The following is a 24978-nucleotide window of genomic DNA, read 5'->3' on the forward strand; positions in this document are numbered from 1 at the left end:
CACGTATCTCGGGAACTAAATTTTATATGTATGCTCATGATCAAATAATTAAACCCCAACTTAAACAGCATTTTAGAATTACGATAAACAAAGTCGTCTTCATACAAGTACAAAATCCAATTTTATCGCAGATAAAAATCTTAGTTTTCGATAGAATATCGTGTTCATTCTATAAAAATAGATACAGTTAAACTAAAACATAATGCATCATTAAATTTTGTTTGGCTGGTTTTTTTTTCAAGTGTACTTCGTGTGTATAATTTCAGATCATATGTATCCGCAACATGGCGCGGTTTTAACGACCCACAATCAGGCTTAGATAAATACTCTTTCAGAGTAGGAACACTATTGGGAGGAGATGATATCATATCGAAGAGTGAACTGCCGTTGACAGATATAGCCGTGTTTTCAAATACTAGTATTACTGATGAAATTCCAACAAACATCAGAATCTACATAACTGTCCGAGCCTACAACAAAGCAGGTATCAGATAATATTGTACATTTATTGTAGTTGTATATACACAGAGTTATAAATACATTATATTTATAACATAACAGAGCCATAACGCATGCAAAATAATATAAATAGTATTTGCTGATATTCAAAACAAATGTAGTCCTTTCGTGTGTTGTTTTATTTGTTTCATCAAAGAACATAAAAAAATATTTTAGGACAATCGTATCAACACTCATATTGATTTATTTATTTTGTACTACAAAGTGATAAAATATGTGTAAAAGTTAACAAATAGCATGGCAACTTGAGTATAGTTAAAAATCCAATGCTTGTTATTGTCACTTTAGAATTTTTTTTTAACCGATAGTATACATTTTTGGTACTACATAATAATAAACTTTATTTTCAAGTTAATTTACATTATACGAGACACACATTCATTCCATATGCCAGGGCCTCTGTGGCCGAGTGGTCTAAGTAGTTACTGCTGTAATCACTCGCACACTGAGGTTGTAAGTTCGAACCTCGATCGTGCCGGTGCACTCGACTCCAATCTTAATTGACTAGGATTGTCAGTTTTCCTATCGAAGGTTGGTAGTTTTTTCGGGGCACTCCGGCATCCTCCACCAATAAAAACTGGCCGCCAAGAAATAGCCTAAATGCGGTGCTTAAAAGTGGCGTTAAACACAAAAAAAATCCCAAATCAAAATCAAATCAATACAAATAATTAGGCTCTTGATATTACAGGTCTTAACTCTGAAGCAACGTCAAATGGTTTTCTGGTTGATGATTCCCCTCCATTCTTCAGTCGCAAACCTGAATTGTTTCAGCAGCTCGGATCAAGAAGAGAAAACTCAATTATTTACAGAAGTTGCATGAAAATCACGTGGGAAGTTAGTGACGAGGAATCCTTCATTGAGAGACAGTACATCTCTGTGATCTCTCACAAGGGAGGTGAAATTAACTCAACATCGACAGAGGTATCATGAATTCTTTTTATAATTTGATGTTGACGTATGAAAATAATAAGAAATTGTATGGTCATTTTGATCGTTCATAAATTGTTTTTGTTATAATATTTACATACGCTCAAATGAAAAAGTTTTTTTTAAAAATAAAAGAGTGTGACATTTCTTCTAAAAATATAATTTTCAAAGTATGATAAGGTATCCTTTAGTCGAGAAACTATGACGTATTGTCTTTAGATAAAATAGAAGTATACAATTTGTATCGGATTGCATATATATAGACAATAACTGTTTAGCGTCTTTAAATATCAGCTGTATTTGTACGAGGCTAAGAAACAGGTGTAGTGCGAGCTTTAGCGAGCTATTACTCCTTTTCGAGCTGAGTACAAATACAGATGATATTTAAAGATACTAAACAGTTATTGTCTTTATCCTGCTATTAGTTCTTGTATATTGTTTGTGATTTGAAAGACACGAAAACTCACATTTTTCGCATTCATTTTCGATTTGATATCTCTCAAGTCCTGCGTAGTAATATTATAATTACACATTCAGCTGAAGACGGGTTCGCAAAAAAAAAAGGAACTCGAATGGTCCACAATAATACATCGCTCAAGGTGAATAATTATCTATTTTAATATAACAACTTATTTCAACAGTATAAACAAATAACAAAACATTGTCCAATTTGAAACAGAAGTGTACAAGTTGTCCTACGCTTCAGACTTGACATTCACTGAACATGCATGCTGAAATTGACATGGTTGATTTTGTTACACAATCATTCACATTCAAGTTTTTAAATCGATAATTGTCATCGTTGAAAAGACTTCTGTTCCTGTGTGTATGTTATCAGAAAATTGGTGTGATTTTTATTGCTCTAGAGAAATGTTGAAAACAAACAGAACGTATAAAGGTAATATTTAATTTGCATAAGATCAAACAATAAGTCATGGAATGCGACTGCAATACACATTCTGGGGTCACGCAGGATCATACAATACTCAGTCCGGCAGTGGGCGGATCTTTAAAGCGATATCTGTATAGTATACAGATACAGCATAGCAATATCTGTTGAGCTGTATCTGTATAGTAGGACACCCAATTGCAGAATAAAACCCTATGTCGGATTAAACAATCGTTGAAGTAAGGGGATACTAAATCTTTTTTTTTTTATTTTGTGCTAACCATACCGTTTGTCTCTGTAGGATTTCATCACAATTTGGTTTGCAAGATAAACAGTTCGCATGTCTTTAATAACTTAATTACTTTTCATGAAACCTTATATGACTATTAGTAAAGGATATCAGAATAAAATATGTTAATGATACATCCATTAGAACGTGTCAACTTTTAGTATTAATAGGATCTATATTTTCGCTAATTGTATAGTATGTTAAAACAGACCCGCCTTCATGGTTGTAGTGGATTGAATTGAAGTCTCTATGGAGACAAATACAAAGTTAAAAAGGACAGCATTCATTATAAATATTATAAATATTTACTTAATAGTTTTTGAAATAAATTATTACTATTCAGTTATTTATGAATGATTATAGTATGAGTAAGTCGTATGATTTGATTTTTTTTTCATATATCAGCTAAATGGAATTGTACGTGATTTTACTTATACAAGACTAGATCTACACGATGGGGGAATATACTTTGTTACTGTTATTGCATGTAATTCGGCTAAAGTATGTGTAAAGAAGACATCAGATGGCATTTTCGTCGACAACTCTCCGCCAATTACAGGTAAAATATAGTACAGATTATCAATCGTTTGAAAAAGAATTCGGCTACAGTTACACGGATTCTCGATATCTATGAAATGAGTTGTAGCCGATTTACTTTCTCGTGTTTGCGGGTCAACTGTTTTCTGTTCACCGCTAGTTTCAAAGGTAATGTCAATGACGTTTAATTATGACGTCATTGTATTCTGAGAACTCACCTGAGAAAAACTCATCTTAGTCGTGAAGTTTGAGATTGATAATTCTCGCATGGAAAAAGGGAAACTTCGTGAATATAGTGACATCATTCAAAATCATGCATTCGTATTATATGGTAGTCAGTTTATTTTACACTGTTTATTGTTTGCCGTTAGGCATATGACTCAGTGACATAAATTATATGTCTTTATTTTTATTTACAATATAATGCAAAAATGTGTATATAATTAAGGGGGTATAGCTATCAAACTCATGTTTATCAATTAGAATCAATTTCTCATATCTGATTTGAAACTATCAATATGTATATTCAAATTACAAAAATTTCAAAAGAAATACCAGTTATCAAAGGTACCAGAATTATAATTTAATACGCCAGACGCGCGTTTCGTCTACCTAAGACTCATCAGTGACGCTCAGATCAAAATAGTTATATACTAGTAGTCAAACAAGTTTAAAAATGATGAGCATTGAGGACCCAAAATTCCAAAAATTTGCGCCAAATACGACTAAGGTAATCTGTTACTGGGATACGAAAATCCTTAGTTTTTCGAAAATTCAAAGTTTTGTAACAGGAAATTCATAAAAACAACCATACAATTGACATGCATGTCAATACCGAAGTGCTGACTACTAGGCTGGTGATATCCTCGGGGATGAAACGTTCACCGTCAGTGGCATCGACCCAGTGGTGTAAATAGTAATAAAAGGTACCAGGATTATAATTTAATACGCCAGACGCGCGTTTCGTCTACATAAGACTCAGCAGTGACGCTCATTTAAAATAGTTATAAAACCAAACAAGTACAAAGTTGAAGAGCATTGAGAACCCCAAATTCCAAAAAAATGTGCCAAATACGGCTAAGGTAATATATTACTGGGATAAAAAATCCTTAGTTTTTCGTAAATTCAAAGTTTTTGTAACAGGAAATTTATAAAAATGACCATATAATTGATATTCATGTCAACACCGAAGTGCTGACTACAGGGCTGGTGATACTATCGGGAACGAAACGTCCACCCGCAGTGGTGTAAATAGTAATAAATAAACAATTAATGGATTAGTTATAACGTATCAGCATTTTGACATAATCTAGTTAGCACATGCTCTAATTCTCGGTCGATTGATTTTTTTCATAATGAACACGCGTTTTTTATCTCAGTTTTTTAAAAATTGGTTAAAATCATGCCAACGGAATTATGCGATTTCTTAAATTATATTCATGATTCTTCAACTTTGCACCTACAAAATATATTTGTCAATTTGTTTTACATTCTGAAGCGAATTTAAAGTTTTAAAATGTATGATAAATAAGTTTGACGTCGAAACAGGACAATTTGTAATGGTATGTGCAACAGATCAGCGAGTTACAGACTTTCTATTTAAAACGAAGAGAAATATTTACCATTAGAAAAATAGGATGAATGACTCGTGAGAATAGGATATCGCTTCATACCAACTCACAATCTATATTTAATTAATTAATGAAATACCAACCACGTCACCTGTTAATTTATATTTATATTATAATTAAACAAATCGAGGTCATATCAAGCGATATCCTTGTCCCACTCGTTATGAAACTTATAGTCTTTAATTGCACAAACAATACTTTTTAAAGGAACATTTGCTATTGAAACGGAACACGCTGCTAGCCTTCATCGCCATGTAGATGGTTGGTGGATGAAGTGGTCAACATTTAAATTATGGCTGGCATGGATAGGTTTCTCTGATCTTCATTCTGGTATAGATTACTATATGGTATCAGTTGGTAGTAGATATATGCTTGACGATCTCAATAGTGTACGTTTAGTATAAATTTCATAGAGTATGCCTTTAATATTCCTGCTAATATAATTCTAATTAGAGTACAGAAAATTGTTTTATGAATTTTAAATAAACCTTGACATCCCTTTTCAATTATTATATACATTTTACATTCACTGCCTGAAAAGATTTTAATGTGCATATGTTGCTGAAAAATTGTTAACGATAATACTATTGATTTATTTATTAAAACAAAGTAAGGAATCATAACATGTTTATGCATATATTATGTAGGGTATTTTGGCATCCTACATCTGTTTTTTTGTAAAGCAGTTGATGGATTAAATTTAATTTCAAGATTTGAGAGTATATTTTGACAGTGCGCTTACAGGCTTCTCATTTTAGGTTTTACTTGTAAAATTACTTCCTACAATTTCAAAGGCTACACAGTATGTAATATTTAACAAGTTATATCTGGAATGCATCTTAAATCTATTTTTTTCCAACCGAATGTCGGTGGTTCTCTGCGGCCACTCTGGCCGCCTCAACCAAAAAAAAAAACAAACCCTGACCGCAATGAAATATCACAATAGTGTTGAAAATGGCGTTAAAACCAAACAATCATTCAATTAATCTTAAAAATCTTATACATTCTTAGCAAGTGAACTTGTTGAATCTTGTTTAAAATACAAAATAGATTTTTAGATAAACATTTATTCACGTAATGTTATATTCGTTTTATTTCATACAACTGACATTGTTGACCTCTACTTTATAAGATCAAATATTTAATCATCTGAGTACAAGCATTAAAACATGCATACTATTATTTTATATTTGTACCTTTATCGGGATTTCATGAAACCGAAAACAAAAGGAAAACATGCATTTATTTATTTCCGATTAATTTAAGGTAGATTTATCGATATATATGTCCTCAGATTGAATTTTTCTTGTATTTTGCCAAAATGAAGATTTTACTATGCTTTTTTCGAAAATTTAATAATAAGTATTGGTCACTGTGCTATTTTTGAAGCTATGAGTCGTTCAACATTGCCCAAATTTGTATAGATTGTTCATGAAAAAACACATTTTTGATCGTAAAAAGAAATCTATGAGATAGAATTTTGAAATAAAATATGAGAAGATAGGTTATATCATATGTTTTAAGAATATAAAAAGAAAAAATAGTGTCTCCGAACTTCTTATCTTGATACAAGTAAATAATTCGAAATATCCCTCTCAGTCCAGTATATTTTTTTACAAAAAGGGTTAACTCCCCTTTAATGACTAAATGGAAAAGTTGATTCTGAAAACACAAATGTTTGGAATGTATTTAAACATTTTGAAAAATGCAATCAATCACTAAGTTTTTTTTATATAAATAAACAGTCTAACCAATAGATTGCAAATCTGTCTCCAAATTTGCAGATGTGAGCAACGAATTAGACCTATTTTGTACTGCGATTGTGCAATTCAAGATGGCGGATACCATGAATCTACCTTAAATAATTTGTGTTTTTGTAGGAAAATAAGCCAGAGAAATTTCACCACAATGGTTCTGGTGTAGACAAGGGAGACGAGGGTAAAGTGCAGACTTTTGAAGTAGATACGACAAAATTAACTGACTACAACTATGTGTTCATCAGTATTTGGGCATTCAATAATGTAAGACATTCAATAATTGCCAACAAATGCTTATCGTTGTTCAAATCTATTTTGAATTCAAACAATACGATAAAAAATGAACTGTAAAAATCGGATGATATTCATACGAAACGAGATTAGAGGTATCGACTTGGTAGGCGTATGCTGCCTATTCGTGTACATGCATGAATGAATGAATGAATGAATTAGGGAAAACTTTCAATTTAATCGAAATGTTTTTTTTAAATTCTAACAGGCTCTGAATTTTCTGTTTCAAATAATCTGATCACGGAGGATGTTGACTGAAAAGAACTTTTATTATTATTTGATGCCACTATTCTTCTCAATATGAAATTACTTTTCTACGCATAACAACCAACCAGATAAGCTAATGGTACTCAAGTTTACAATCAATAGACCTAACCCAATAACTTAGATGGTTCTAACATTATTTCAGTACATTGATATGATTACCTTAATCTTGCATTAATTTTGCATTACATTACAAGTTTTTAAAACTTGGTTTTTAAATGTGTTTTCTCAAAAAATTTGTGGCAAATTCGACGATTCTACATGTGTCAAACTTGGTTTAAATGGTCTTTACGATATTTTTATGTGTTTGTGGGATGATAACTTAAGTCTGAACTTGAATAACGACAATGGTACAATGGTTTATTAATGTTCGTATCATGCTCTTATATAAGACTTCCTGTGTTAACTCAAAATATATCCCGTGCAATTTCGGTGAATTACAATTTATTACTGTAGAGATAAATAAATTGGTAATGATAAACAATCTTCTACAAAAAATGTACTCATCTTGGTTCTTGGTTATTTATTTCATTTAGGTTGGACTTCAAAGTGACATGATTCACAGTCAATTTCGTTTGATTCCTGGTGGTCCACTTGAGTTGATTAGACGATGCACTTCTAACACATGTCGAGGACACTGTGTATGTGCACCAAAAGATCAAAGATGTCCAATTAAAGGCACGCCATGTGTAGACAATACAAATAGTAAGAAAGCATTTTAGAATGTTGAATCAAAAGTTTTTTTTGTATCTATAGTATAGGTACTTCTAAAACATTTCAAAAAAATACAAAAAAGAGAAAACCAACGGCATAACTCATGAATAAAATTCAATTCACGTAAACATGAACCAAAGACAACCACTGAAATACATGATCATGACAGTTTCATAAAGTCTGACGAAAGAGTTCAGAGAGTACAGAAAAACAAACATAATGATGCGTTGCTGGAGCTATACAGTGTTACTAACATACATCGTTACGAGAGCATTTTCAACTAAAGGTCTTTTTTGTTTGCGCTGTGACACACAAAAAAAACCAACACAAGTCATTCAATTTAACCACCGCTGTTATCTTTATTTAATGAAAGTCACATTTGAAAAATCACCTTATATAAAGTAAACGTTATCTAATAAACTGCTTCTGCTGTAGTAATTTTGTTTTGTACCAAAGAACAGTTTTTTCATACGTTTCATGGTTATCAGTGCAATGTTTTCCTGAAAATCCTCCGTAAAACTAACAACTAATGATTACATGTACCTCCACTACATGGTCTATTTAAAATTTAATTGTGTGCAAAAATTTGCAACTAAAAAAAGTTCTTTTAAATTTGTTTTATTCATCTGGATGTATTGAGAGAAAAGTAAAATCACAAAAATACTGAACTCCGAGGAAAATTCAAAGCGGAAAGTCCCTATTTAAATGGCATCAAACGAATGGACAGCAACTGTCATATCCCTGACTTTGTACAAGAATCAATCCTCATATTAATTTTAAGTCATATGTAAATAGAAAATGTAAAGTGAATTAGTCATTATAGAAATTTTCAGATAATACCAACACTTTAATTGCTATATATGATGTGACTGATATACGAGAATTAGAAGCAGAAGATATTAGTTTTACCCCATCACATGACATACTAGCAGCAAGATGGAGAATTGTTCAGATTCAGGGTTTATTGCCACAGTGGTAGGTACAAACATTTTTTAAAGATCAAGTTTCAATAGCCATTTGATTGACTCATGTGAATAGATGACGTAAGATAGTCTGTTTGATTCTGAAATATGCATATAAATTTATATTGCATCAAATACAGTATACTTATTGGTCTTTTAAAAGTATTTATTTATGTTCATCGCGGTCGAAAAACCTAATACAAAACATACAAGCTAAAAGATTTATAGTATATTTAAAAGTGAAAATATGCCATAAATTTAATTGCTTGTACATGCATTTTTAAATTGTAATCCCTTGAATGATTTTAAAAGTCATTGAATGACTAATGATTATCTCGCTTAAATATAACACGCACGGCTCCTTGTTATTACAGGTTTATCTTTTTTTTTGCTTTTATGTTTTTCGTTGCACACTTTGGTATTTGCATGCTTCTTTTTTCATATATAAATCACTGATGCACCCACACATTTACTATATGTACTAGTTAATATGGCTTATTAGTACCTTTGTATCATTTTTAAAATTGAAATATATTTACTATAAATTGTATGCTGACCAGGTATGAATGGAGTGTAGGAATAACAGAGTCAATTGAACCGGAAGGAATTATTGACAGCTCTGTGGAAAATGTTTGGCATCCTTGTGGTCAGATAGATAATGCAATCTACACTTTGCCTCGAGGTAAATTTAAATTAGGATTTTGTACCCTTGTGTTGATTCAATGCAAAACATATGGCAATTTTATATAGAATTCACAGCCTTTCATCTTATACTCTAATATTTGACAATTCGGTGCTTGATATATTGAGGATTGAGGATTATTGCATGCAGTGTCTACATTGGTTTCCTTAAAACAAGCATATACATTAAGATATTGGTTAAAACAAATACAAATATGGAGCATTGCAATTACACCTTCTAGGACTAGTGCATGATTTGTGACAAAACAATGAACGAAATTAAAAATGACAAGCAGCAACCATATAACGTTTGTCTACAAAAATAATTTGTTATTTAATGAATAGAGATTCTTTTGGAATTGTTAGCTGTCAAATATGCATGAACAAATAATTTTTGTTCAGTAATATAATTTTATAGCAAGTTATAATTGTAAAATCATTTCAAGGTTGTTGTTGACACTGCCTTTCATTCTATCATTTACATCTTTAAAAATGTGGTAAATAAAGGCAATAGCAGTATACCAGTTTCAAACGTCATACATCGATTTAGAGATAATAAATATGGGTTACAAACTATAACCGAGGGAAACTCATCAACTATAAGAAAAAAAAAAAGGAACAACAGGACCACTGAAATACAACAATAACAAACGCCAAAATACATAGAAGAGATTTTTTTATAACAACTGCCATATTCTTGCCCAGGTAAAGGACACTTTAAGAAACAAAGGTGGGTTAAACCTGTATTTATTGCTAGCCAAATGTCCCGCTCATATGGAAATAAGGAATTTTGATGCGACTGTCATAAAAGTGTGAGGTTTAACTAGCTTTACAATTCAGGTTTAATCCACCATTTTCTACATAAGAAAATGCCTGTACCATGTCAGGAATAAAACAGTTGGTATCCATTCATTTGATGTGTTTGATCGTTTAATTTTGCCATTTGATTAGGGAATTTCCGTTTTGAATTTTCCTCATGTCCCACTAAGGTACCGAAAATGCAATCTGGAAATGTTTGAATAGTTATTGTCTAACTAACATTCGGTGACAAGGGTACTATGCATATGTATGACGAACACACAGTAAGAAAGTCGTGTAGATTGTAAAATATAAATTATATGTGGTTGCAATTTTGCAGGAAAAGTTCTGAATGATTTCCAGATGTACTCATTTTTTGTTAGAACATGGTATGATAGCAACACTTTTGCGGATTTCAAATCTGACGGTGTAACAGTAATGTCAAAACCACTAACGAAAACGAACGTATTTGGCGTAGGGGTAAGGAATTCAACAACTGTTTAAATTAAGACATACAAATGTTGATTTCTCTGTCACGAAAGAGTCTACGAAACTGCACTAGAAACAAACACTTCAATCGTATGTCTGACTGAACACATTGTTAAAGTAGTACACATACAATACACGAAGTTCTTAACCATATAAATCTAAGAATAAAGAGATACTTTAATATATGTAACCTATAGATGCTTTCACCCACGTCGTTTTGAATTTGCTGTAAAGTTTTCCGTCCTGAAAGGCAGTGCAGTGGAAATAAAAATACAGCTGGTCCATTTGCTTGTCTATAGGGTATTGTGTTTTAATATAAAACACTCTCGTGTGTACAGTTCTTGCAAGATTATTTCAAGTTTTGCATCAGAATGTTTCAGACGAGTTGGAAAGTCAGTGATAACCATTTATTTTTTTAAAGAACATATGAGTTATATGAAATTTGCGTTGTAAACTCTCTCAAGCCAACATTCTTTAATGATGGTTATACAAATTTGAAGTTTTATACCAGCAGAGTCGTTGGAAGAATTCGATAAACAACGCTTATTAACTATCTCACGGGAGTTATGCTCTTTAAATTAGAAAGTATATGGAAATAACATAGTTAGCGATCTCGTTCCTTTTTATCCAGTACAACATTAAGAAATTAAAAGAATCAGAAACATTTTTAGTCATTGACCATGAACGAAGACAATAAATGCAATATCTGGGTACATTAGAACGCTGTTCTTTTTTTCTATTATAAATGTACAGTTGAACTAAATATCATACTAACTAATTCAATTATTTAGGTTTTGAAGACAAATATACTTTGAAAATGGTTAATATTTAGATATAATTTTAAATAAGTTAGTATTACATTTAGGTTAAGGAACATTTACCAGGTCACTGGAAGAAGGATATTGATTATATACTACGAGGCGGGCTATTTACAATTTCATGGCATGAAGCATTTGTGAAGGCCAGCACTGTTATAGAGAAATTCCATGTTTATTTGAGTACCTATCCTGGAGGTATGTATTGAACATTATTATGAGTGACAATACAAAATGAAAATGTACTAGTTTTTGTTTTGTTATACTTAACAGATCTACAGATTCAAGAGAAATACATAAACTTAGACTCTCCTTTTTTAAAGTTTCAATTAAAAAGTTCGTTTTGCTGAAAACCGATTATCTATACAATTACGGAATTCGTCATTTGACGTGTTAAAAACAGTTCCCGTTTTCATTGAACAGCACAACTAAGTTAAAAATTATCTTTATTTTCAAAATCGTGTGTACCACTTTTTGGAAAATATAACAGCTGATATGAATATAAAATGATACATGGTTTTCATTGTCTAGAAAATAATGAATTGTTTTAAGTCGTCACTGAAGTTCGATAGTCTTAAATGATTAGTAAATGCGTTCTGTTAAAAATTCTTTGTTTACCACCCACTGATCGATAAAATTTAGGCATTATCACTTAAGGGGGTACCCAACACTATACCCCAAAAAAATCGTGTCGTTTAATTTTTCTTAATTTTTTTTCATTGATAAACTAGGCCAACCTTAACATCTTGTAAAAATTTTAAAAGATTTGAACCATAGGTTTAAAAGATTTGGCAACTCAAACATGGCATCTTTTACATACTAGTATCGGCCAAAATTGGAAGTTTCTGAAATATGGTTATAGGGTTAAATATTTAAAAAATTTTAAAATGAAATCCTAAATAGACAATAGCATAGCTAATAATCATAGCTGAGGTGAATATTAGGTCATTTATACCCTTTTCTTGTAAGTTTTTTATTCCGGATTTAAAATTTTGCCCGAATTTTAAAAGGGTGTATCAGAATCCACCCCGAAAAGTGGATGCTGTGCTTCTAGTATTTGAAGAAAAAAAAAAAATTTTGAAAAAAAATGTGTCGTTTAATTTTTTCAAAAAACTAAGCATTTGGATTGCTATACTACTCGGTTGTTCTTGCAAAATCTTTTTAAAATTTAACCGTTAGACTTTTTGGTATTTAAGTTGATAAATTGATTCATTAAATAAGAGCAAAATCTATTTAAAAAGTGCATAATGTCCATATTTTTTTTTAATCTTTTGAACTAGGCCTTATATATATTTTGCATGTGGATGTATCATCACTGGGTTGAGTGTCTTGCATCATGATGACCTTTTTGTTTCAAATGTGACCTCAAGTTCAACTTTATGTTCTTTTTTTTTCGTGGAAAACACAACCTTGTAGGCCATAACTTCTTCGCCTTTTGACCTAGGCCTTACATCTTTGGCATGTGGATGTATCATCATGAGGTGGTAAGACTCCTTAAAATTTTGACCTTCATGTGACCTTGAACTTTGACCTTGAGGATGATAATTGTGTTTTTGGTAAGAAACACTTGTACGGGCGATGACTTTTATGTAGTTATGAATTTATGTTTATTTTAAAAAATCATATTACACAAGCTGCAATCGACCATACAACAATATAGACACATTTTATGACATGTCAACCCATTCCATGCACAGGGATTACATAATGGACATGTAGTCACATAAAATTGATTGAAAAAGGAATAGTTTCTATATTGAAGCGCAATGTACATACTTAACTACACAACTCAACAGACAGCAAAGTGAAAACTTCCTAGGAATCAAACAGAAGGAGGAGTTATGCCGATTAACTATATACCAATAATGGGATGGACGGAAGGACAGACGGACAGGGGTAAAACAATACCCCCCCCCCAAAAAAAAAGAAGGATGTAACTGATATTTGATTTGAAATACGAGCTGTTGAAATTAAAAGTATGACACGCCAAAAATACATATATGATACATAGGGAGAAGCTTTAAAGTTGGCACTTGCTTTACATGATCAAGATTTTCACTTTATTGGGTCACAGATTCAAAAATATACAATTTAAAATTTAAGAACAAAACTATTCGTGCAAAGAACCACGGTTCATGAGAGATGAAATAGAGCTGACTGTGCAAAATCCTTATACTGTGAAATCTAGTTCGTTAAACGTAGAACTTTTTTAGTATTTCTGCAGAGGTTATGAAAATTAAATACAACTGTTTTTAGTAAAAAAAAAAAGCATGGCAGTAACAAGTTTCACATTATTTTTTGGGCCCCTTATTATTATAGAGAATGATTACTATATTCAGTAATAATCTTGAATTGAAACTTGAGAAGAAACATTTTCACTTGTCACTTGCAAAAACACCACACTTTCTTTTTTATATTTATTTCAAAATTGCATTTGATTTAAAAATTCGGAAAGATACACAAACATGACAAAAGCACAACAAAAGAAAAATAACAAATTTTGCTATCCCCTCGAAATTTAAATTTGATAAAGTAAAAATAACATGTTCTATTTATACCATACATGTGTAGTTTCAGTTTTAACCATGATTCTAAATATAGACTTTACTTTCCCTAAAATTGCGGACGGAATAGAAGACACCCGTTTATTTTCTACATCTGTCAGGATAATTGTTGAAAAAAGATACTAGAAAGTATTTTTTTATTCAGATGAAAGTGAGAGTGCATAAAAATGTGTAGTGTTTTGTGGACTGAATCGGAGGTTTGTTTCTCTTCTTTTTGTCGTTGTTCTGTGACATGTAATTAATGTACTGGTGGTTGATTATCCCCCTCGGTATCTTCTAACTTTTTACACTTATATAAATCATATAATAAAATATTCAATTGCACTTTTTAAAAATATGCCAGAAATTTTAAAATTAAAAATTATTCATAACGTATTTAACATTACTACGTGTATTACTAAGCTCATAAAAGCATAGTGTATTTCATTAAAAACTACAGGTATGGTTTTTAAAAAATAAGTATTGTGGAGTCAATTCAGTTTTGATTTTAATCAATTTGGTACGGAGATCTACGAACAGAAGCATTGTATAATTGTTTTATGGTTTATTTATTTATTTTGTTAAATTAAATTAAAATTGTATTGTCAGAGGGAACTACCATTTGAGGAGGGGGGCTTGGATAAAATTTGAGAAAAGGCAAGACAGGCTTTTGAGCAAACAAAGGCAGGAACAGTAATTTGGCATAACAAGCAGATTACAATTATGTAAACAATATCAGGATAAACTGAATAATGAAAATAAAGGTCCCTAAAAAATGAAGAATAAAAATGCAGGAAAATGATGTCAGATAAGGGAGGGTAGGAGGGGTCCTGATCCCGAAATCCAGGGCTTAAAAACACGAAATCCCGAGTTAAAATAAATTTAAATCCTGACCTCCCGAAATTCGAAAAAAACAATTCCCGGATCCTGAAATCCTGAGCTTAAAAAAATATCCCGGTCCAATCCTCCCTCCCCAATGATTACAACTAGAAAAATGCAGGACAACATTTTTAATTCTAGCCCTCCCCTCCCCCATAAAATCAAATGGTAGCGTCCTTATAGTTTTGACTTTTTGTACTTTATTTCATTTTATGTAAGACCTAGGCATTGGCAAGTAAAAAAAGAAAATAGTTATCATGGTCCTTTGACCTTTCTGTTTCCCTCCTTTTCTAACATCCTGGTTTTCTGTTGGTCAATTTATTTCACTCTGAAATCTCCCTATTATGTCTCTTTAAAGATTCATTCATGGAAAATAAGTAACTTTAAATGGATTAAAAGATTAAATGAATAACAATAGGTGTACAGCAGCAATAATGTAAACATTCTGATCATGATCTTTTAAAAGCTTGCATATTGCACATGATTTTAAAACGCAGCAAAGAATCAGACCATGAGTAAGAGTTATCTTTTCTTAGGTGTTCTGTACCCCCTTAATCGGTGTTAAAAATTGCATAATCAGGAAGAGGACACAATGAAACACAGAGTTAAGAACCAGTTTAACAGCACCATACAATTGTTCATGTCCGAAGTTAGTTTATTGGTGGTATACGCCACATTTCACATCGTTGGTAATATCATAGCATTGTTACAATTTATTGCTGGAGGAAGAAGTAGTACCTGGAAAAAACCCTCTACCTTCGACATTTTTTCCCTATATTTTCTATACTCAGGGAGATTAAAAACTTTAAAAATGGTAAACAAAAACTTATGTTTTATTGAAGAAGGCATGAACACATTTGTTTGATTTGTGTTGGGTCTTACAAACATATATCTCCTTAACTTACTCACATATTTGAATAATGTTCTATACTTACTAGTAAATTGTTATTTTATAATTCGTTACAAGCTAATTACGGTTTGTCTTATTGCTTAATTTTGGGATGGGCTGATGTTTTTATCTTCAGAAATTAAAAATTCAGTTTTTACATTAAAGGATTCATATGCAAGTGCATGCCCTTCCTGATTTGTACCATAGCATTAGTAAATGTTTGACAATAGGTGAAGGATCTTTGAATAGGTTCATAATCCAGGAAAATCTGCCTTTTTGTAATTTTTGCTACATCTCTTTCTTTACTGAAATTATCTAACAGTAGTTTTTGTAACTGACTGCTTTCATGTATAACATTTCTTTAATTTAGGAAAACATTGAATTTTTGAAAAAGTTCATATGGATAACATTCAACTAGACATTTTTCTCAAAACTCAACCATCTTTTTTCATAGTAATTGATAAATGCTATGTTATCCAATATGCACATTCCTTTTAGGTCATGACGTACACAAAGTTGAAATAGATATTCCAGGATCAGTTTCAGCGGTTAATATAAGTCGAGTCTCTCTGTTACCTGGTGTTAAGTATTATTCTAATGTGGTTGGTTATAGTTATTCTGGACAGCACTTGACATTGTCATCGGATGGGTTCACTGTAGATGTTGATAAACCTTCAGTCGGAGTTGTAAATGACGGCATAGGTTTGTTTACCGTTGCGTGTTAAATTGATAATGCATTTTGTAAACAACAATTATTTTATATTTTAAGAAATTTCAGTTTTCATAAAGAGGACTTTTTTTATTGGTCACATGTCCAATTACAACATTTAGTAAATGATAAAAATGAAACGATAAAAATATAAGTTCTTTTATCTTTATGTTCTCAAGTTAACTTCTTAAATATTTATTTTCTTTATTAAAAAAGAAAATATTTTTCAATTTTTCACTTTTTGGAGATATTTACTATTTTTTGGTACAATGAGAAATATAATGTTTGTCAATGTATCAAATTTATTGATAATATATTTACTTAGGACACATAGAAATAGATTTTCAAAACACTTCACACTTTGTTAGTGCTTCCTGGAATGGTTTTGGAGACCACGATTCCGGAATAAGGAAGTATTACTGGTGTGTGCAATCCGAATTCTCCGAAACGGATTGTGATGTGCTGCCTTATCTAAATGTTGGTATTCAAAGATCAATATCAAAATCCATCAACTCTTCTATAGTACACTCAGGTAAAATTTACAAGATATAACCATGATTTAGTTGTGTTAGTATTCCGTGCCGATCTAGAAAGCAGTTAAACTCTCTTTCACGAGAAATTGATTCACAAGGAGAATGTCTGCCTTAAGTTATTAAAAGAAAATTAGCACAAAAGATAACACCAATACTGGCAAAATAAATTGAGCAATTTCAGATAGAGCCCTTTAAATGAAAATTTATGTAACATTCTTTAACTTTATGAAATAATTGATCATATTTTTTGGTTGACTAATGTTTTCATCTTATCAAAACATAGTTCAATATAATGATACACATTTAAGTGCAATACTAGTTAATAGCTTGAGAAGATGATATGTATAAATGATTGGTTAAAATAGAATACCTTTTTATTTTTAGGGGCCAAGATTTTCAGTAAAGTATATGCTGTTGATTTTGTGGGTCACGTGTCAGATACTGCAACATCGAACGGTTTTACCATTGATGAAACCCCACCAACACCAGTACAGTTAATGTTTACCGAAAACAATATGATAAAGAACCCATCATTTGAAGACAGTGATAATAATTTTGTAGACATTTTAAATATGTCTACTACTAATATTTGTGGATATTCAAAACCAGATCACTGGAATTCTTCTGATAACGATTGTATTTGTGTAGTGGGCTCTTCCAAATCTATTGCTATGGATGGTCGATCGTTTCTTTTTCTCAGAGGAAGTGTTTTGCAGACATTATATAACTTAGAAAAAGACAACTTTTATAGTGTCATTTTTTTTACTGCTCATGTCCCCTTTGAAGATTCAGTACTTTCTACAAAAGAAGGTTATATTGAATTTGGAAATGAAAGACACGTGTTTCTTGTGTACCAAAAACAAGACAAACATGGTTCTGAAATTGATGTATCCTGGCATTCTCATACCTTTTACTTTACCGCAAGGAATAAAGACGTAAATATAACATATGGAAGCATGGACGATACAACAGGCATTTTAATTGATAAAATTCAATTTTCTAAGGTTGAAATTGTTGATGTTAGGACACATCCTTATCCCATTTTATCTCACGCAGTGTGGCTTCATGGATGGTCATCAATACACGCATCATGGCATTTTGTTGATGAAGAAAGTCCTATTGTTGAATATCTCTGGGCGATTGGTAAGTTTATTTGTTGGTTTTATGTTTGTTTTCATCTTTTGAAGCAGAAAAAAATCCACATTTTTTAATGAGAAATTGGATAGCTACTAGCATATAAAAGGGTAAAATCAGAAATAGCTTTGAAGACAATACCAGCTCGACATGTAAATGTATCTTAATTAGATGATTAGATATTAGTTCTTATTAATAGTGTTTTAATGCTGAAATATTTAAATTTAATACTCATGTGCTGAGTTGTATCATTGTGACGCATGCTATCCGTTTTTATGCATAATTAATATTAATTTCATTATTTCATAGGTTACAAAGAAGGAAGCACAGAAATACAGAGATATACAAGTGTTGGGCTGAACACCTTCGCCTACAATTATAATATTACATTAACACATACATCTCAAGTCCACATAACCGTTATTGCCATCAATGGTGCTGGGTTGTCTTCAGTAGCAACCGCAGAAGCCCTTTTTATTGATCTTACAGCTCCTGATATAGAATTTATTTATGATGGAATTGGTTAGTACCTAAGAAAGCAATTCGATCAGTTACAAAACATAATAACAGTAACATTTAAATTCTTAGAGACCCTACAGTCATTAATCTGAAGGCTTTGGTCTTTTACTATACCAATTTGGATGGTTAGCTCTATTTTTATTTCACTACACAACTAACAATCTTTTTTTGAACGCAATGAGCTTAACTGTTGTACCAGTTGATCAGTTTGAAGAAAATATACTACAGTTGGGTCAAAAATTTAGGCAATAATGGGCCAAAACCTTCTGGGTAAGGACAAGGACACATTGTAAATCTAATGGAAGATCGAATATTATAATTTTGATGTTTTTTTTAATTTAGACACTCTTTAGAAATCATGACTATCGATATTAATACTTATATCTGTCTAGACCTAATGTGAAAGCAAACGCAATTATGTTGCTAGTTTTCATATGATTAATTGAATAAATCGTGCTTATAACAACGACATATCGCTATTTTCACGCCAAGAAACGTTTCTTTTTACTGAATATTTTAGTAATTCTGACTTTCATTTATTCTTATGGATTTTAATTTTTGAATGTTATCAATTACTCTTTGTGATATCTAGTCAAGAATGAAAGAAAGATCTTCAATCGTTGATATTTTTAGATTTTTCTTCAATCTTCAACGAAAAATTTAATTTAAACTTGAAATGAATAGTGGACTGTTAATAAAAAGAAGTTGTTGAATACATTTTCCTTTCAAATCTGATTAAGATATAGTAATCTCGTGACATTTGTTGAATAACTTTAAAGCGTCGTACACATGAGGTTAATAGTTTTAGTGATGGATTGATCAGTCAGAAACAAACCCGCATTACAATTGTTCTATATTGAAGAGGTGACCTTATAAGGTATACATTGCACATGAAAGTTTTTAAAATACTCCTATTTACAGTTGTAAATAAAATATACTGTATACCTTAATCGCTTAGACATGTCTTATATCTAACAGAAAATGTATGAATGCAATGAATTTATCAATCTAAAACCACGGGTGGTTGTATAATCGCAGTTACGTGTGTAAAATGAGTAGTTCGAGTTATTTCAATAGTATCTATAAACAAGATATACACTACTGATATAATTATGTGCTAGGTATACGTATACTTTTCTCAAGTGATACATTTAGAGGGTTTTCAAAACTGCATTGTCAATTGAAGATTCTATATATATAGATATAGGAAGATGTGGTGTGCGTGCAAATGAGACAACTCTCCATCTAAATAGCAACTTATAAAAGTAAACCATTATAGGTCAATGTACTGCCTTCAACACGGAGCCTTGGCTCACACCGAACAACAAGCTATAAAGGGCCCCAATATTCTTATTATTGTCTTTTCATACAGGATATGATATAGACAGTCAAACCACGGATGAAATCATTGCTAACTGGAAGGTAGAAGATTTAGAGTCTGGATTATCGCATTGTGAATGGGCTGTTGGTAAGACAAACTGCTGTAAAAAGACACAAAAAAATGACATACATGTATTCCAAAAAATCATTCTGAAACACTCAATATCTGTTTGATTCTAACGTTTTCTCACCGTTTTCTAAGTATTGGCGTAAACTCTTCCAATTAACATCAACAGCAACAGGGATGAGCATTGTGGGATTTTACTTTGAATCAGATACATATATTCTTCGTCAAATGTTCACTAACATGTATTTTTTTTAAGAGAATATATTTTTAATAATTGAATTTTGTCCAAGCCGTTAAAGATCTTTAAGGTAGCCTGACAATTATGATACAATGATAACAATGCATCCATAGGTTAGACGTAGCATTTCTATACCTGCCAATATGAAATACAGTTAGCTTGTGACTATGTCTGCTTTTCCTACCTGCTTATCCTTATTATTGTACTGGCATAAAGCAGAGAATTAATATATATGAAGTCCAGGATTTCAGTAGTGTTAATGTGAGAGATGTTTGCTTTCCGTTTTGCATATACAGATTAAAATATTTAAATAAGCATAAAGACTGATATTAACTTCTTCGTCAGTGATGAGTTTATAGTTTCCACTTTGAGGTTGAAGATTTCAGATCTTTGCTGATATTATTACATTTATTCGTAGGTTTTAGTGAATTTGGTAATGAGATCCAGGCGTTTGTCCGAATATCGACAGAACTTTCATCTGTATCTAAAGTATTTGACCATAGTTTATTGGCATCGAGGAAAGTGTATGTGACATTAAGGTGTCATAATAAGGCAGGCTTGCACACCAAGAAATCATCCGACGGAGTAACAATATCAGACAGTCCTCCTTCTATACAGAGCGCTCAAGTTCAAATTCTGGACCAACCAATTACGGAATACAGTAGTAAACAAAACTTCCATGGAAATACTTCTATTGTGCGACTGAAGTGGATGGGTTTTGAAGATAAATCAGGCTTAGATTCATTCCATGTAAGTGAATACTTTCTTCTATTTGAAAATCTCATCTAAAGAAATAATTTTCCTGTCGGCCAAGATATCAAGAAATACAGTTCCATTTGTTTCTGATACTACCTATCATTTCATGTATTTGGTTTGTTTTCCATTATGTTCCGTGTACACCTGATGAACGTTTGTAAAAAAAATGTATGGTACATTCCTTTTAATTACAGGCTTGTATACATGATTTTATTTTCACATTTTACCATTTGAAACAACTCTCTTATCTTTTAATTTGAGTGTTTTTTTGATACACTACACGTTTCCGTACCCACAAGAGGAGTCTTTCGTCTGAAACTCATCGTAAACCATTGTCTTGATTTCAACGAAAAAATTGTGCACCTTTCTTATATATTGTCATTTTATTTTTTATTGTTACTGGATTTATGAACAATGTTCATTCGTTTTCCAAAGCGTTTTTTTTTTCCACAAACATCGTGATGTTCTGATAAATAAAGGCAACAGTAGTATACCGCTGTTCGAAATTCATAAATCAATTGAGAAAAAAAACAAATCCGGGTTACAAACTAAAACTGAGGGAAACACATCAAATATAAGAGAAACTACGACACAACAGAAACACAACATTAAGATGTAACAAAAACAGAAACGAACTATAATATAACAATGGCCATTTTCCTGACTTGGTACAGGACATTTCAATAAACAAAAATGGTGGGTTGAACCTGGTTTTGTGGCATGCCAAACCATGTAATTATAGACAAAACAATAATAAATTCAAGATCATACTGTTAACAAAAGAAAATTTTAAAAAGAATTAATATCCTCACATTATCTCAGAATATACATGTACATGTTTTATTCAAGGTTGATTTCGAAAACCAGAACAAGACGGTGTCTGTATCAAAGACAATCCTTTACGATCATGACGGTGATATGTACTGTAGTATGACTGGTCTAGACTTGCATGATGGACACTTTGAAGTCAGAGTTTCAGCAATAAATAATGCATTCCTATCCAGTCAACCTGTATCAACAAATATGTCTGTGTCAACTATAGTTCCGAAAGTATCAGGTATGTCAATCGCCTCATTCTGTAAATGCTTATAGGCACACATTTGGTACGACTTTCAAAGAAACAACTATACACCAGAAAGCAAAGGGAGTGGATGTAAACAACAATAGATCGCCGTACAACATTCTTCAACAAGATAAGAAAGATGTACCAAAAATTCAAAAGAAAAAAGTAACGGCCTGATTTCTTTTGAAAAATATTTATACGTTTATGACATACATGTATCTGTATTTTTGATAACCGAGTAACAATGCATAAAAATGTTAGGAAATTTTATCTTCCAATTTTCGTGGTTTTCGATGATCTTCAACTTGGGATTGAATGGACCGTCTGGTGTATTTGATTATCAGCTTTGTATCGTGAAAGAATTGATTTACATGTTTACAAATTAAACGAATTTTAAAAGTAACGTAAGCACACTTTTTGGTGTTATTACTTTTTTTTTTATACAAGACATCCATTGAAATTGATACTTATTACATTTCTAAGTTAAACAAGACGAGTTAGCGCAAGTTCTTTTCAACGATGTGAAAAATGATAAATAAAGGCAATCATTATTTTTAATTTCAAATATTTAGTTTTCCTCGTGTGCTCACTTCAAGATGTTTTGTTTATAATACAATTGCATTCAATGAATACAGGAAGAATTAATGTATCATTTATATTTAGAAACGAAGTCCATCACAATGTCTGAAAATGAAACGAACAGAACTTTAACCATAAGCTGGGATACGTATTTCATCTCTGCATTTATTTTGTACTATGAAGTGTCTGTAGGAACAGCTTTAAATGGAGCAGATATTGTACAGTGGCAGGAGACGACAAATGGATTTCTCGTGATGCATGTCCCACTCCAGGTTAAATTGTACAATGGGATGACGATTTATATTACAATTACAGCTATTGGACCAAATGGGAAACATACAACAAAAACTATTGCTTTGACTGTGTAATCATGAGACATTTACTATCTGAAGTGCGTGGACATATTTTTGCAATTATCGTGTACACGCCCGATTGCGGCAAACATGCTCCCTCAGTATACTTTGTGCTATGTTTGTAAATTTTGATCAAATATTTTTATTATTTACTTTTAGTAAAATACATACTGTAAATATCGTACAATTACATGTTTTACTGAAGCCCAAGCAATGTAGTAGGTCTAGAATTGTTGATATAAATCAGTATTGTAACTGCAAGATATACAAAAAAGGTTCATAGTCTTCTTTTATACTAAAATGAAAATCTATTATTTGACAGTATTCTATTTTGCTAGTAAAAAGTATATAAACAAAAGACACAACTCGTAAAGTCCCTTATCGCAAAATCGAAAGCTCAAACTAATCAAACGAATGAAAGTCATTGCATGGCAGAATGAAGTGAATTAATTTCCACTAAAACTTTCTTAGGTAGGTAGTTAAATATAAAGGAAAAACAATTTTCTTTGAAATGTTGTTTTGGAAAACAATTTTTCCAAAGTTATCATTTCTATTGGTTTATCTGGCTTGTTTGTTAATATTATAAATATTTTTTTACTAGTTTCAGAATCAATTTTTTTGTTAAGCAAGATATAATTTTTATACTATTCATAGTTTTACGAATATTAAAATTAGTTCTAATTGATTTATCTTGACTAATTGTAGTAAGCTAATGTTTTGGTATTGATTTTATTAATGCAAAATATTTGCCTAATCCAATCCTGTTTGTTTTTCTGTTCATATAGAATAAATTTCTCTGCGATTTGAACTCTTTCATCAATGATATGATAGATAAAAATAAAAAAAAAAACAGTTGCTTTTTACCCATTGTTCCAAGAAAAGACTGATGAAGTGATTTCCCCATATAAACTGTCTTCCTATTTGCAGAACGTCTTGTAGGTATGTTGATGCTCTTCCTTACACACTAAACAGAGTTTCAATAAATTCTGGATACATTCTTGTAAACTTTTGGAATAAAATTGAGAAAATAAATGGGGAATGTGTCAATGAATGCAACAAAAACCCGACCATAGAGCAGACAACAGCCGAAGGCCACCAATGGGTCTTCAATGTAGCTAGAAACTTCCGCCCCTAGGGCGTCCTTCAGCTGGCCCCTAAAAAAGTATGTATACTAGTTCAGTCATAATGGAGGTCATACTTAACTCCGAATTATACACAAGAAACTAAAATTAAAAATCACACAAGACTAACAAAGGCCAGAGGCTCCTGACTTGAGACAGGCGCAAAATTGCGGCGGGGTTAAACATATTTTTTGATATCTCAACCCTCCCCTATACCTTGCAAATGTAGAAAAAAAACCGCACTAATGCGCACAGTTACACTCAGTTTAAGAGAAGTCCGAGTCCGATGTCAGAATATGAAACAAAAGAAAATAAACAAAATGACAATAATACGTAAATGTCAACAGACTACTAGCAGTTACTGACATGCCAGCTCCAGACCTCAATTAAACTGATTGAAAGATTATGTCTTCCCATACATGACAACAGATTACTAGCAGTTACTGACATGCCAGCTCCAGACCCTCCTTTAAGAGGTTTAGTATTATACCATCATTAGATATATGACAAGAACATAATCCGTGTCATGCCAACAACTGGTTTTATAATAAATGTGTTTAATTCCGGTGCGAAGAACCTATAAGTGAATCAATATTAAAGCCAAAATATGCAATCTTTAATGACCTGAACTATATCCCTTCTTAATAAGTCT

General features: G+C 31.6%; 1 protein-coding gene across 1 annotated transcript in view; it reads left to right on the forward strand.

The window, feature by feature from the left end:
* The window catches only part of LOC143057491 (uncharacterized), a 61938-nt gene extending 38232 nt beyond the window's left edge, over positions 1-23706 (forward strand). The window contains exons 21-38 of the mRNA XM_076230799.1: positions 267-484; positions 1208-1440; positions 3030-3183; positions 5000-5181; positions 6673-6813; positions 7641-7809; positions 8652-8793; positions 9341-9462; positions 10600-10739; positions 11614-11761; positions 16373-16576; positions 16909-17115; positions 17501-18259; positions 18560-18772; positions 20142-20237; positions 20873-21204; positions 22060-22267; positions 22937-23706. Coding sequence (XP_076086914.1) covers positions 267-484; positions 1208-1440; positions 3030-3183; positions 5000-5181; positions 6673-6813; positions 7641-7809; positions 8652-8793; positions 9341-9462; positions 10600-10739; positions 11614-11761; positions 16373-16576; positions 16909-17115; positions 17501-18259; positions 18560-18772; positions 20142-20237; positions 20873-21204; positions 22060-22267; positions 22937-23220 — 3952 coding nt within the window. The 3' untranslated portion in view covers positions 23221-23706. The remainder of the gene's footprint in view (positions 1-266; positions 485-1207; positions 1441-3029; positions 3184-4999; positions 5182-6672; positions 6814-7640; positions 7810-8651; positions 8794-9340; positions 9463-10599; positions 10740-11613; positions 11762-16372; positions 16577-16908; positions 17116-17500; positions 18260-18559; positions 18773-20141; positions 20238-20872; positions 21205-22059; positions 22268-22936) is intronic.
* Positions 23707-24978: the final 1272 nt, after the last annotated feature.

Source organism: Mytilus galloprovincialis, chromosome 13 (genome assembly GCF_965363235.1).
Source record: "Mytilus galloprovincialis chromosome 13, xbMytGall1.hap1.1, whole genome shotgun sequence".
NCBI lineage: Eukaryota > Metazoa > Mollusca > Bivalvia > Mytilida > Mytilidae > Mytilus > Mytilus galloprovincialis.